The sequence below is a fragment of the Falco punctatus genome (genome assembly GCF_963210335.1).
Source record: "Falco punctatus genome assembly, chromosome: 2".
In the NCBI taxonomy this organism is placed as follows: Eukaryota; Metazoa; Chordata; class Aves; order Falconiformes; family Falconidae; genus Falco; species Falco punctatus.
Window position 1 is genome coordinate 72,618,837 of NC_137581.1, and position 12,940 is coordinate 72,631,776.

Genomic DNA, 12,940 nt, shown 5'->3' on the forward strand with positions numbered 1-12,940 from the left:
ATTTCGGTTCTCTTTTGCTGAGGATTTTCAGTTAATTTCATTTCTTCCCTCAAAATCCAGTTCTCTGTGCCACCCCATTACCTGCACAATCCTCACCTCCCGCACGCCGCCTCTGTCAGACACTACCCATTACCGGACTGGATTCCATTGCTGTGAAACAGCCGACAAAACCTGAGCAGGAGAAAAGACGTGCTGTAACCTAACCTGGAACTAGCAGCCAGAGGGATGGGAGAAAAACAGGTTGTCAAAGGGATGCATTCTTGGTTTCATACTAGGGGTGGGAAACATTAACCAAATAATGTCTCAGAAATCCATATCCTGGGTAAAACGAGCGGTTATCCTGATGGTGTCTGCTCCAACCATCTTAACTCACGTTTGTTTGGGGCTGATCCTAACAGCCAACTGAAAAGCTCTGTCAGGATCCTGCAGAAAGCAAGCAGGAATGGATTACTACTTTTGGATGAACGTGTTGCTTTAAAATTCAACTTCTACAGTTTCAAAGCTTTACAAACAATTTTACTGATGCGGTGTTTGCATAATACAGTGAATGTAATTAAACAAATACTTTCCATAAGTAAATCATGATTAACATCATTAGCGCTTATGTACTGGGATAGATTACACCTGATCACTGTAGTCAAGATTCCTGTAAACAAGAATTCCTTATCACTTTTAAGTATGTATTTTGGTATGCCGGCATGTAACACCAACCAAAATATAAATTGTGTTAGAACCTCTCATTAGGAAAGAAGTAAGCGGTCCTCATTCGAATTAATCAAACTACTGCCTTTTAAAAAGATCAGAATACTATCAGTCACCTCCATGTTAAATAACTTTGAAAGCAGTCACCTTAATTAGCCTTCATTTCCGTGATTACTGATCTCCAAGAATAGTTTTGCAAAGAGGAAAAATAATCAACAGACTAGAAAAATTATTCACAAAGCACCAGCAGAGTTTGTTCGGTTTTGTTCTTTTTTTTTAATAAAGGCTAATTAAGCAATTAATGCTGTAATACAAACAATTAGGAATCAATTTCTAAAAATTTTTTTTCTACAGAACCCAGTTTCTTAACCCCCACCCCCAGCTATTATTTTGATAGCTTTGGGGGAAAATTATGCCAGTCCAGTCTGAAATGACCACCTCAGTACAGGAATGCAAAGAGATTTCAAAAAAATCTTTTACAGTCGCAGGTTTTTAATCAAAGTGTATAAAATTTTAGTCTAGAAAAATAAGTATGGATTGTATACAGTTACTGTGCTTGCAGACTGAAGAGGACAGCACACCACTCAAATGGCACAGGCATACTGAAAAAAAGTATTCCTTAAAACTGTCGGTGTGGTTTTTGCTTCTTGGTTTTTTTTCCTCATACTTTTAGCCTAAAGAGGTGCAAAAAGTATTGTTAGGTGGGAAGTCTAGTTGCTGGCAAGGGACTGATGAATGGGTGGCTGGAAGCAGCGCACGTGTTCCACGGGTGTGCTCTCTCCATCGCCGGACTTCAAATACTTGTCCAAAATAGCAATTATTTCATCATTCAGAATCTGGAACTTGCGAATTCTCTCAACCATTTTCTTCAAAGGCTGCAAACATCAAAAAAACAGACACAAGGGAATTAGCTGTGGAGATAAAAAGCCTTAGATGCAGAAGCAGCAAATGCTGTTACCTCACCTCTTTCAGGAACGTTACAAATCTTTTTCCCTTCCACTGCTAATCCAGTGAAAATCCAAGATGCGTTCTGGTTTTTGACAGTGCTGCTTCTTGTACAAAAAAGGGAAATTTACAGCAGCCTTTTTGTAATGTGAACACACGTACATGAGATGGAAAGCATTAAGAAAATCCCGTGTATTCAAGAAATCAGAACTCGACCAGTCTTCAAACTCCTGCACTAATGCCTTAATCTTTTGTTCCTAAAAACCCTGGTGCCCTCATTTTCAGCATTTCATTTTAAAAAGCGATTGCGATAGCTACACTGCTTCCGAGTACAAATGGCTCTGATTTATTGTTGTCTTTGTTACCACAATGAATAAGAACAGATGGTTTCAACTCACCACATTCTTTATAACCTCGTCTTTGCCATCATGTTTTTGGACTTTCAACAGGTGGTAGCAGAAATCCAACACATCAAAGCGACGCTGCTGTCCCAAAAGGACAATGATCATACAGCCAGCCCAGTGCAAGCCGTCTCCGAAGCACTGTCTGAAAGGGCAAATACACCACAAAGTACAGTTCACCTAAATCTTCAGCAATGTATCCACAACAAATGCTCTGTTATCAGCCATTATACTAAATAATGATTATGTTGGACATTAATCCAGAAAATACTGCAAAAGCTGCTGTATATTAAGTTCTCTTTCCAGATGCCACAAGCGATGCAAATGGATGCTTAAAAAACTGGAAGCCTCCCCTCCTCCAATTTTATGCAAAGTAGAGTTACTCCAAAAACATTTACTCCCCATTAGACTTCAACAGCATTGCATTTCATTTTCAAAGAAAACAGAGTGGGAATCCAACACTGCTCTGTTCCTTTGGGCAGTGTGCATGAAAGGGAGCAAGCGTCCTATGCTGCGGCCTCCATAATTGCTCGGTGAAACACACGCTACAGCTCAGCAGTTTTTCAAACTAAGAATATAATCAAAATTAACAAAACCAAGAACAACAGTCCCTGGTTAACTCTTCATGTTAACTTCCAAGTGCTCATTCTTGTTCAGATTTCAGAGAAGAAATACTTGTTCGAAATACACGCACAAATTTGAAGTTCAGCATCCGTAGGGGTACGACCGCTATCGAAAAAGGCATGCTAGGGCCTGTTTGCCATGGGATCATTCATTACACACTGGCAATAAATACTAAAATAGAGGGTTATTTTCATTAAAGATACAATAATAACTATGTTCATGGATTATGAGCCCCTCCCAGTGACAGCAGCACTTTTCCTTGTTTTCACACTGAGCTCTTGCAGACAAGCGAACAAACGCCTTCATTCTGGGGCCCCCTGCCAGTTACAGGCAGGACAAGCAAAGTACTGTTGCCTGCAGGTGGACAGCTGGCAGCTGGTACGTACTCCACTGTGAACTCGTGTGTTCCCACGGGGATGCAGTAGACAAACTGCATTGCGCTCCAGAGGCGGTGGAATTCCACACACTCGTCCACGTGCATCACCCCATTGCTGGGCAGGGGCCCGCGCCAGATGGGATCGTCCAGGAAGGAGCGGATCCTCGTCAGGATAACCTCAAACATGGACAGGCCGCAGCAGAGGCGTTCTTTGGTCAGCAGGTCCCCTTCCCTTGCGATTGCTATTTGCTGAGGTGGAGAGAAAGAAAGTGCAAAATCCTGGTAAAAGCCACTTGACCACAAGACTTTAAACAAACTGAAAAATAAAATGCACCGCATTTTTCAGTCTCACTTGGTTTATTCTAGGAGAAATATCTCCTGACTTTAAGTGAGGGCAGAGGCCACTAACCTGGGGTTCAGTTCAGTGGAAAAAACATTCGGAGAAAATTGTAAAAGCCTTTTCAAGCAGACAGGCTTGAAAGTAATGCTAACTGCAGTAATGCTAATCCTGGACTGGTCTCAGGGAAGATCAAAGAATTCTCCGCCTGAACGGAGGCAGAAAGCAAACCCAAAGAGCTTAGCGCTCCACTGCTCATACGGGCAGCAGCTCCTGCCTGCACTCCTCTGCGCATCTCCCTCGGCTGCTGCTGTTAGAGAGGGGAAAGCTCAAAAGACAGCACAAACAGGCTCAGACAAAACCCTCGGAAGCAATGCCGGTTAGGGCTTGTCCCAGCTTGTGCTGTCACATTGAGAGCTCTCTCCTACTGCAGCGCCTGTGATGACAAAAGCAGCCTGACATCTGCTTCAGAGCACTCTGCTCTTCGTTTCTACTGTTCACATCTCAATTGCTTGTAAACGGCTAAGGTTAGCAGAAAATTAATGTACCCCTCACACAGAGAAAAGAAAATAGTGCTGAAGCTGCAAAGGCAGTTCAAAAACATTCTCTTTGGCTACTGATTCCAGGAGAGGTCAACTCAAATGACAGCTCATTTTCCAAGAGTTTCTAATCATCTGGCTGAAAGAGGACTAAATTGTTTAAAAATTACAGATATATATATACACATACACATGAAAACTGATTGCTTTTGGTGGCATTCGCAGCAGGACCTCCCAGGCTGGCCCTTGTATTGAGAGGGTATCACATAGCAACATACATACGAATTAGCATTTCCCCCTAAAACGTGTTACCTCCACCCCAGCCTCAAACGTTTTAAAATTCTGAGCTTTAACAGGTTTACCAAATCCATGGAGCTAAAAAAAATCCAGTTGAATGAACAAGCCAGATGTGCACGTTGAAGTTCTGACAGAGTTATCAGCGTGTGTGAAAGGATAGGCTTCTTTCTGATGCTCAGAAATTTCTTGAATTGCCTCTGACACAAGTGAGACAGATTACCTGAGGTGTGCCTAGTCTTTCAATAAGAGGAACCAAATGTAGTGGAGCATATTTTGATTCCAGTCTTTTCATTTTAGCATCAAGTCTTTCGCCCTCTGAAAGGAAAAATAAATAAATTGGGAAAAAAAAAGAGAGTGCACTGATGAATTGCAATCAACCAAGAAAATTCTTATTTTCATACAATCCTTATTCAGTACAGAAGAAAACTGGTTATGTTATTTTCATAGGTAATTTCAGCTCTAAAATAGCTGGTTAACCTTCAATATGCTCTTAGAAAAATATATATATTTTCAAATGTTACATTGGGTGTGTGCAAACAGAAAGAAGGATTTGTTGTAGAATACATTTGATTAACTAACTAAATTCAAGACAGAATATAAGGCTCTATTGTGCTGCTGCTGACATATTTGACTCCCACTTGTACTAAGCCAACAAACTTGTCCTTATCATACACAAAATGCTTGACTCTAGAAGATGTGGTATAATGAGGGTGGAATCTTGTGCATGGGAAGGCTTAAAAAAGCAGCTGGCACCCCCTCATCCCTGGCAAGTGGGACATGTTCTCCGGAAAAATGGGAAAATGCTGTTTACAGTGGTCTGGTTAGTTTTATGCAGGGATGCAAGTAGCTACGGTGAGTCTGGAAATATTGTCATAGATTTTTAGTTGATGAGATTTCTCTGAACAGAGCAAATCAGCTGCTGTGGCAGCGAGAAACTGAGAGGAAAGGACACAGAGGAGTAACACTGAAAGAAGAGAAGCATGAGAGGAAAAAAAAAAAGCTCACTTGCTGAAGATGAAGGATGAGGAAAGCATCTACCAAAGGAAGCAATCCTGCAACATTCACTATTGCATGCCTAGTTTAGTTAAAAGGCGTGTAAAAAGTCTACTGGGATCAGGGACCACTTGTATTTACTTACTTGCCGGCAGACCTCCCATACTCTGAATGATCAAGCTGACCCCACTTAACTGACAATTGTAGAAACTAGACAGCACCTTTGGAAAAGCCTCTCGCCATATCCAAGCACAGGGGTAATATTGCCCTGGCTGTCCATCCCACCTTCCCCTACCACAGCATTCCTCCTCCTCCTCTTGTAATTTCACTGAGCCTCGCTAAGCAGCATGTATTTTCCAGCCAGGCAGCCAGGCCTGAATCTGTCCCCTCTGTCTGGTAATTGACAGCGCTGTTGTGCAGGATGGCTGGGGATGGTCACCGAAACCGCAGAAGCAGGCAAGAAAAGTGGAAGGCGTTACCCAAGGAAGGTATTTTCATTTAGCTGATACCTTTGACGTGAACTCTGGGCAGGATATTTTGGAATGGCGCCGCGTGCAACAGGTCACACACTTCCTCTAGGGACTGGAACGAAAAGGAAACGAGAGGCATTTAGGAATGAAGAATCCCCAGGTCACACCAGATCCCAAAAAACGGGCTTTCCAAAAGCACACCAACGCCGTCGCGGAAACACCAGAGGGCAGCCAGCCTCCATCGCCACTGCACGGAGCCACTCCAAGCTCTCCTCTCCTCATGGGATCGCTCTCAAAGATGATTTGATTTCACCAGGTTGCCTTGGATTCCCAAATAAACTCCAGCAGCTCTCCTCCCACCCTCAGCTGGCAGTTCGTAAAGAACAGGGTATTTATTAAAAAGACTAATGCAGAATGAGTAATTTTGGTGTGAAAGCGGCAGACGGCTCCTGCACAGACAAACAGAGGGGTGAAGATGATTCACTGCTTGGTTATTTTTACCAATGCTATTCCCACAACCCGTTACTGTGGTGGGAGCGTATCCCCACCATCCAGGCTGAGATGCACGGCAGCAGCAGTGAACCACCTCTCAGGAATTATTTTACACCTTTAGGGAGGGGGGGAAAAGACGACAGGTGTCTCCTGGTTCTTGCCTGCTGTATGCATGTGCAGAGAAAATGCAGAGATGACCAGAAGCAGCCGCATGACTTTACTAAGCTCCTCTCCTCGCTTTTGGAGCAGAGGCCCTGCGCATTTGTAATCCCTGAGCACCAGTATTGGAAGAGATGTTCATCAGCCACACTCTTGGCAAGGTCGGGGTACTGGGGCTCATGTGCCTTTCCCAGGTTTAATTCCTTGATGCCAACACCATGAAGATGCATGTGCTAGGTCGCCAAGATTAACAAGACCCACGCAGCAGCAGAGAAGCACTACAGACCTACATTTTGCACTGGGGTAAAGTCTAGTTTACTGACGATGGACAACCACAATGGAAAAATACCGAAATACGTGACAGGACACTGGGACATCACCAAGGACAAAAACAAGAGAAGGAGCAGTAAGCAGGGGTGTATGACTAGTGTCGCCAAGGTGGCATCCCAAAGAACATACCTCCAGTGCTGGTGTCCCTTTGGCACACCCTCAAGCAACCCTCCCAGGAGGCAGTGAGGGACCTCACCTGCCTGGCCTTTCACCACATACCCTCTTAGCCCGAATCCAAAGTAATCCAGGTTCTCATTTTGTTTCAGCTATTCCATTACTGACTACGGGTTCGCTGCTTGTCAACTGGCCAGTTACTCTCCACCATGAGGAAGGGATCCTCTTAACACCATGAGCAGGACTCTGAGGAGCAGCATGTCTTCATTACCTTATCTAACATCAACAGCTTTACTACGCCCTAGAGAAGGAGTCTTACGTGACGATTTATTTTTGTTCAACGGCAGGCCCCCAGCCAACTTGCTGAGGAAATGACATAGCTGGTTTGCAGTCAGCAAAGATCTCTAGATGATGGGCAGCCCAGCCTGAGCAGCACCGTGTGCTTGCACAGCGTGGGCAGAGTGCCCTGTATGCAGGGTGGAGAAGAGCCTCCCCACCCAGGTCTCAGAGGCACAATGCAAGTAAAGGAAGGGGAGACAGCACACCTGTTGCTTTTCTGGTCCGTAAGCAATGCCCGTGTTTCCCTCCGCAAGCACCCAAAAGTATGAAGAAAAGGAAATCAGATGTCTGGCCATTTTGTTTGAACGGAAGATAGTAATAATGTGGAAGAAGGGTGAGAAAAGTAGAGGGTAGAGGTAGGGATAAATAGCAATTGTAGGACCGTGCCCTCAGCAGCAGGCAGCTTTGCATGCTGTAATGCAGAGTCTAGGCATATAGGAAGCAGCCAAAACACTGGACGTGTTTCCCAGCTTTGTTCAAACCAGGACAGATGGAACATCTGGCAGAGCAGGCACCACTGTCAGCCATTCAGGCAGCAAGAAGGATGTCCAAGGATGTCCATTTTAACTTTGTGACATTTCAGATGACAACGGGAATAACGAGCAGGAAAGGAAAATAACAGTACCAGATGCACAACTCATTGACGTAAAGAAAGTAGCTAGCCTGTGACCAACTGCAGGAATACCACATGTGATCATAATTTATCATGAAGGTCATGATATTTGATCGTCAGGTACCATACGCAAGGCAACGTCTCTCATCCAGCAAGGTGAGGTGTCACTGCTATCTTGTAGACATGAAAGCCCCTGCAAGACTGTAAGAGATCAGAGCAGGGAACTGTTTCTACCCACCTGCCCACCAGCAACAGCAAACTCGCAGATTTCAACCTTGTTATTTATGACGTTAGTAACAAAAATTTAAGAGTACATTTTGAGAGACAGATGGGTTTTAAACTAGCACAGCAGGCACCTACCAGACTCTGTTCAATAAGGAGGCAAAACAGGACGGCATTTCCCACTTCCCGCAAATTCTGGAAGCAGACAGTCTTCAGTTCTGCGTATTCAACGATGTCCTTCAACTGATGGTGAAAGAACTCCAAGATACCTGAAATCAAAAGAGAAGAAAAAAAATTCAATCTCAGGAGATAGGACAAAATCTAGTGATGATCATGCAGGCACACCCTGGGAAAGCAGGCAAAAAATCCTGGACACATAGATAAGAGTCATACAGATCAGGACTAATTTTCCTTTTTGCCTCAGAAGCACTTCAATTTTCTAACCAATTTGCCTATTCAAAGGTTGCACTGAATGTGCACACGTACACTGTATCAGCACAACAAACTGAGGGTGCAAATTTAGAGTTCTCTCTGGAGTATCAGCACAAGAGATTTTTTTATCTCCAGACGTGCAGCCTAGGGGAAACTGAAAGGAGCAGTATTTAAACACATTAAAAATCAGAGGTGAAGAAGTGTTAAGGCAGCGGTGTGCTTTTTAACTGGATAAATCATGCACAATGAATAATATTTAAGTGAATAAATCATGAGGTTCTAAGTCCTGGAAAAAGGAGCCAGTATAAGAGGTAAGAAAAGCATTTCCAGGAACAGGAAATTCTCAAGGGCTATTAGTCCTGTTCCAGCCTCTGTCCCCCAACCTGCCACTCCGCCCAACACGTTCAGGGCACAGCTGTTATATTCAAGGGTGACAGAGCCAGCAAGGAGCTGAGTGCTAAAGGTACAGGGAACAGGGGTGCTGTCAAGCTATGACTCTAACAGTGCCACAAGCAGCCAGAGGTGATCTGCAACCTCACAAAACAATTAAATACAGAAGTAACAGGTCCAGCTCTGCTGGCAAGGGTACACAGGATCCTGCTGACAAGGGTACACAGGATCCTGCTGACAAGGGTACACAGGATCCTGCTGACAAGCACCATCAGAACACGGTTTTTGTCAAAGTTTTGCCAAAAGCTGTTAAAATACAGCTAGAGTTATGATTTTCAAAGCCATGTAAATGACATAAACATATGTCTTTTCCACTAAGCCTCTCCCAAGCAACGGTGATGTGTAATATGCTGGTGGATTTCCAGTTCCTTCCCCGCCAGCACCAGAAAGGTTGTGCAGCCCCTTGATTAGAGACAAGCCAAAGGAAGTCTGGGCTCAGCAGCTTCTGCAGAGACCCGATCTGCTTAGCACTGCGGAGGTTAAAGCGACGTGCAGGATGGGCGAGGAAGAGCTGAGAAGGTCAGACAGCTCTCTGACTTTTTACAACTTAATTTTTACCAACATTTTTCCATCTGTCTCTCCAAGCCTAGCCCTTTTAAAAAGCTACCAAAACCCTCGACTGATAACAGAAGAAAGAAAATATATTGTGCAAAGCTTTTGAATTGCATGCTATATACAGGAGTTCATTTCCATTACACTGAATTAAATCAGACAGTTAAATCTCCACCCAATCACATCTAAAGCAATTGAGAGGAGACAAGGAAAGAGAACACAGATGCTTCCCACCACTTTCCCATGTGTTCCTTGGACGCAGCTGATGAACACTTCCCATGCAGGAAATTAGACTTTGGTATTTAGCCAGGCAATGGCTGAGAGGGGAGCGCACAAACATAAAATACAGCCTGGAGTTTATCTATTCCGAGGAAACCCCTCAAATTCAGCAGAGGAACTTGAAAGCATACAGTGAAGGAGGGAACTGTGTAGCTAACCCACACACTTCTACAAAAAGCCTCACATCATTAAAATCAGTAACATGGGACATCAACATGGTAAAATCAGTACATGGCAAGGGGATGCAGAGCTGGCTCTGTTACATCTCACAGAACTGTTTGTCAATAGAAAATCTGCAGTAAATGAGCGTTCCCACGTGCATTCAGTGGAAATACATTTCAGATCTAACTTCAGTAGTTTAGCAACTTAATAGAAAAACAACTGAAAAGCTAATGGAGAAAGGTCAGATGCAGCGAGTGGTTACTAAGCTTGATTTATTCAAAGGAAACACATTTAATCTAGCTAAAAAGCAAAAAAGTAATGCCAGTGCATCACCAACTCCCTCCTTCTCATAACATGGGAACTATGTGTTGAAAAAGGTCTGGAAAAGACTGCTGGTGTTCATTCAATGCTGTGATATAAAGGCCAGTGGTAATTCTCAGGTGTCTGAGCTGCAGTGAGCACTTGTTTAAACAACCCCACCTGCCACGGCAATGGGATGCTGCAGTGCTGAACACTGGGACTCCTATTTTATAGGGGAAGTTGAAAAGGCAGACTGATACGGCAGAAAATTTTTCACAAAAAAATTTTGATGTTTGGAAAAAAAATGCAAACTCAGGGAACTGAAGCAAGCTTTACCACAAGTCTACATTGTGTTTTAGTTACACGCCCTACTATTTCCTTTGTGGTTTTCTCTGTTAATGAAAGGGCTTCCATGCCTAGCAAGAAAGGTCTTCTAAGGATCAACTGCTAGAAACCAAGTCAAATACTTTCCTCATAGCAAAATTCTCTGGCAACAAAAGTCCATTGTGTTATCCTGGACTTAGGTCTGTGCCACAGAGGAAATCAAACTACAGTATCTACCAACGCTTCTGGTCTTAGTATCCATGGCACGTACACAGAGATTGATAGTGAACCAAGAAAAGGGATGGAAGAGTCCCCAAAACACAGTGAGTAACTGTAGATTTCTCCACATAGTCACCATGACAAGAAAGCACTATCTGAGCAAGTAGGACACCGGCAACAAGGACACGACGTGGGAACGTTTTTTTCTTTTAGCTTGTATGGCGAGTGGGAGCAACTTGGTGACAAATACAAGCTGAGCAGAGCAGCAAAGACTATTCTGCTACTGCAACATGGAAACAACCATCAGTCATGACAGGGATGGAAAAAGAGGGTTTTTAGACGCCCCTCAACCACCTGCCCAGCCTATGGATTTTGTGAGGAGTTGAAGTCCAGAAAGACAATGAGAAAATTTTATCAGTTAATATGGGCAGTGAAACCCTGAGAATAACCTGTGTTACCTACAGCAAACATAAAGGAGCAGGATGGCACAGAGTAGCACAGAGGACTGTGACTGGCAACTAGAAACTGATACTGAAGGTGCAACTGAAACCAAAACAAGATATTTAGCCCACCCAAAAGCAGCAGGATAGCAGAAGTCAGAGGCTTGAGGTCCATCCCATAAAAATTACATTCTCTTTTATAATCATCCCAGGTGACAGAGTCCCTCTCAAAGTCCTTAAAAGAGATCCTTATTTCTTTACCCAAAGCCCCAGTCTCCATATACAGATACATAAATACACACACACTCATGAACAAATCACGTCACTACTTTGAAAACCTGACATCCGTTATTTAGCACGCAGTTGTTCCAAATGCTGCTATCAATGGTGTACTGCTGCTATCAATGGTATACTGCTTCCCCTTAGATGAGGGGCTTGATTTACTGGCAAAACAGACAAAAGTTTACAGAGCTACATAGGCTGTTTCTGATGGAACAGAACTGACACTGAAAGCACGATCTGCTCCCCAGTGGAGTCCTGTGGCAGAAATATATCATCGTGTTTTCTTTAATGTTTGAGCAATGGCATTCTGATTACATTTCCTTATACTGTACAGTACAGAGAGCTGTATTTTTATGAATGACTACACGTGCATACTGAAGCCCTGGAAAAAGAACAAGCGTCTTCGGAAAGTTAGTTTCACTTAACTGCATGCAATCTTCCTCCTTCCCCTAATTTTATTTGTGAGTACAATTCATAAGTTACTGCATTAGTTACATATACACAGCATTTTGCAAGGCAAATGAATTAAGGTTTTTTGCTCCTTGACTCCAAGAAAGCAATCTTAATTAAACCCCTCTATTCCTGCAGATGGGATGATGTTAGGTGTCATAATAATCGATTTTATAATCCTAGTTTCCGATTTACACAGATCTCAACAGAAGCAAAGGCTGTTGATATAAAACAGATCCAGTAAAGTACAGAAGATCAGTAAAGGATTAGGTTCCATCTCTGCTTCAAAAATCCCATCTCAACAGCACTCAAACAGCAGATGCCAAGCTTCAGCTGTGCAGTCTGTACACTAATTAATTTAGGAAGTCAGACCAAATTAACACAGGCAATGCAAAGTTGGTTGGATTTCTTCACTTTGGTCATTTGCTATAAAACTATCTCAATTCACACCTAGAAACTGAAATCAAACACATTCCAGCATCTGCAGCAATACTGGTATCTAAAAGATTAGGACAAAAATTAGCTATTAATCCTAGAACTTAATTGCTGACTAACAACAAACTAGATCTCAGATGTAATTCTTGGTCTAGTTGTGTTTTGGGCTATTTTCTGCTGAGTACCGACTTGACTATCCTCCAGTAAAATCTGCAATAGCAAAACTGTTCCCAAGAAACTGGGTGCTGTAATGACCTTTAATTTATTTCACTTTCACAGACTTCCAAATGCGGGCTACAAATCCTTCTTTGGCTCACAAGAGACATGTTTAACTCCGCACGTCTGCAGTCATGCCACTCCTTTCAACAGAAATGTCCGTAAGGTTTAAACATATACCTGTATTGGGAATTATGATCACAGAGCCTGGGCACTGTGCTTATTTTGCTAGAAAGAAACATCCCATTGTTCTGCATCTCTAATGAGTCTTTACTGCCCTCTCACAATCACCTAGGTGATTTGGGTTGCCCTCAAAGTCTTTCAAATAGTCTGCAATTCCCTCCCTGCACCAGCTTTGGGTGTTTTGTTTATTTTATTCCACCCCCCCACCCCCCCAAGAAGAAACATGGAAATGCTATACTTAGGAAAAAAATACACATTTAAGC

At 43.2% G+C, this 12,940-nt stretch overlaps 1 protein-coding gene across 2 annotated transcripts in view; it reads right to left on the reverse strand.

The window, feature by feature from the left end:
* Positions 1 to 954: 954 nt before the first annotated feature.
* Positions 955 to 12,940, reverse strand: part of CYFIP1 (cytoplasmic FMR1 interacting protein 1) — a 76,199-nt gene continuing 64,213 nt past the window's right edge. For both annotated transcript variants that reach the window (XM_080375303.1, XM_080375304.1), the window contains exons 26-31: positions 8,092 to 8,222; positions 5,724 to 5,796; positions 4,442 to 4,536; positions 3,059 to 3,297; positions 2,046 to 2,193; positions 955 to 1,577 (exon numbers count right to left, since the gene is read on the reverse strand). In XM_080375303.1, coding sequence (XP_080231429.1) covers positions 1,413 to 1,577; positions 2,046 to 2,193; positions 3,059 to 3,297; positions 4,442 to 4,536; positions 5,724 to 5,796; positions 8,092 to 8,222 — 851 coding nt within the window. In that variant the 3' untranslated portion in view covers positions 955 to 1,412. The remainder of the gene's footprint in view (positions 1,578 to 2,045; positions 2,194 to 3,058; positions 3,298 to 4,441; positions 4,537 to 5,723; positions 5,797 to 8,091; positions 8,223 to 12,940) is intronic.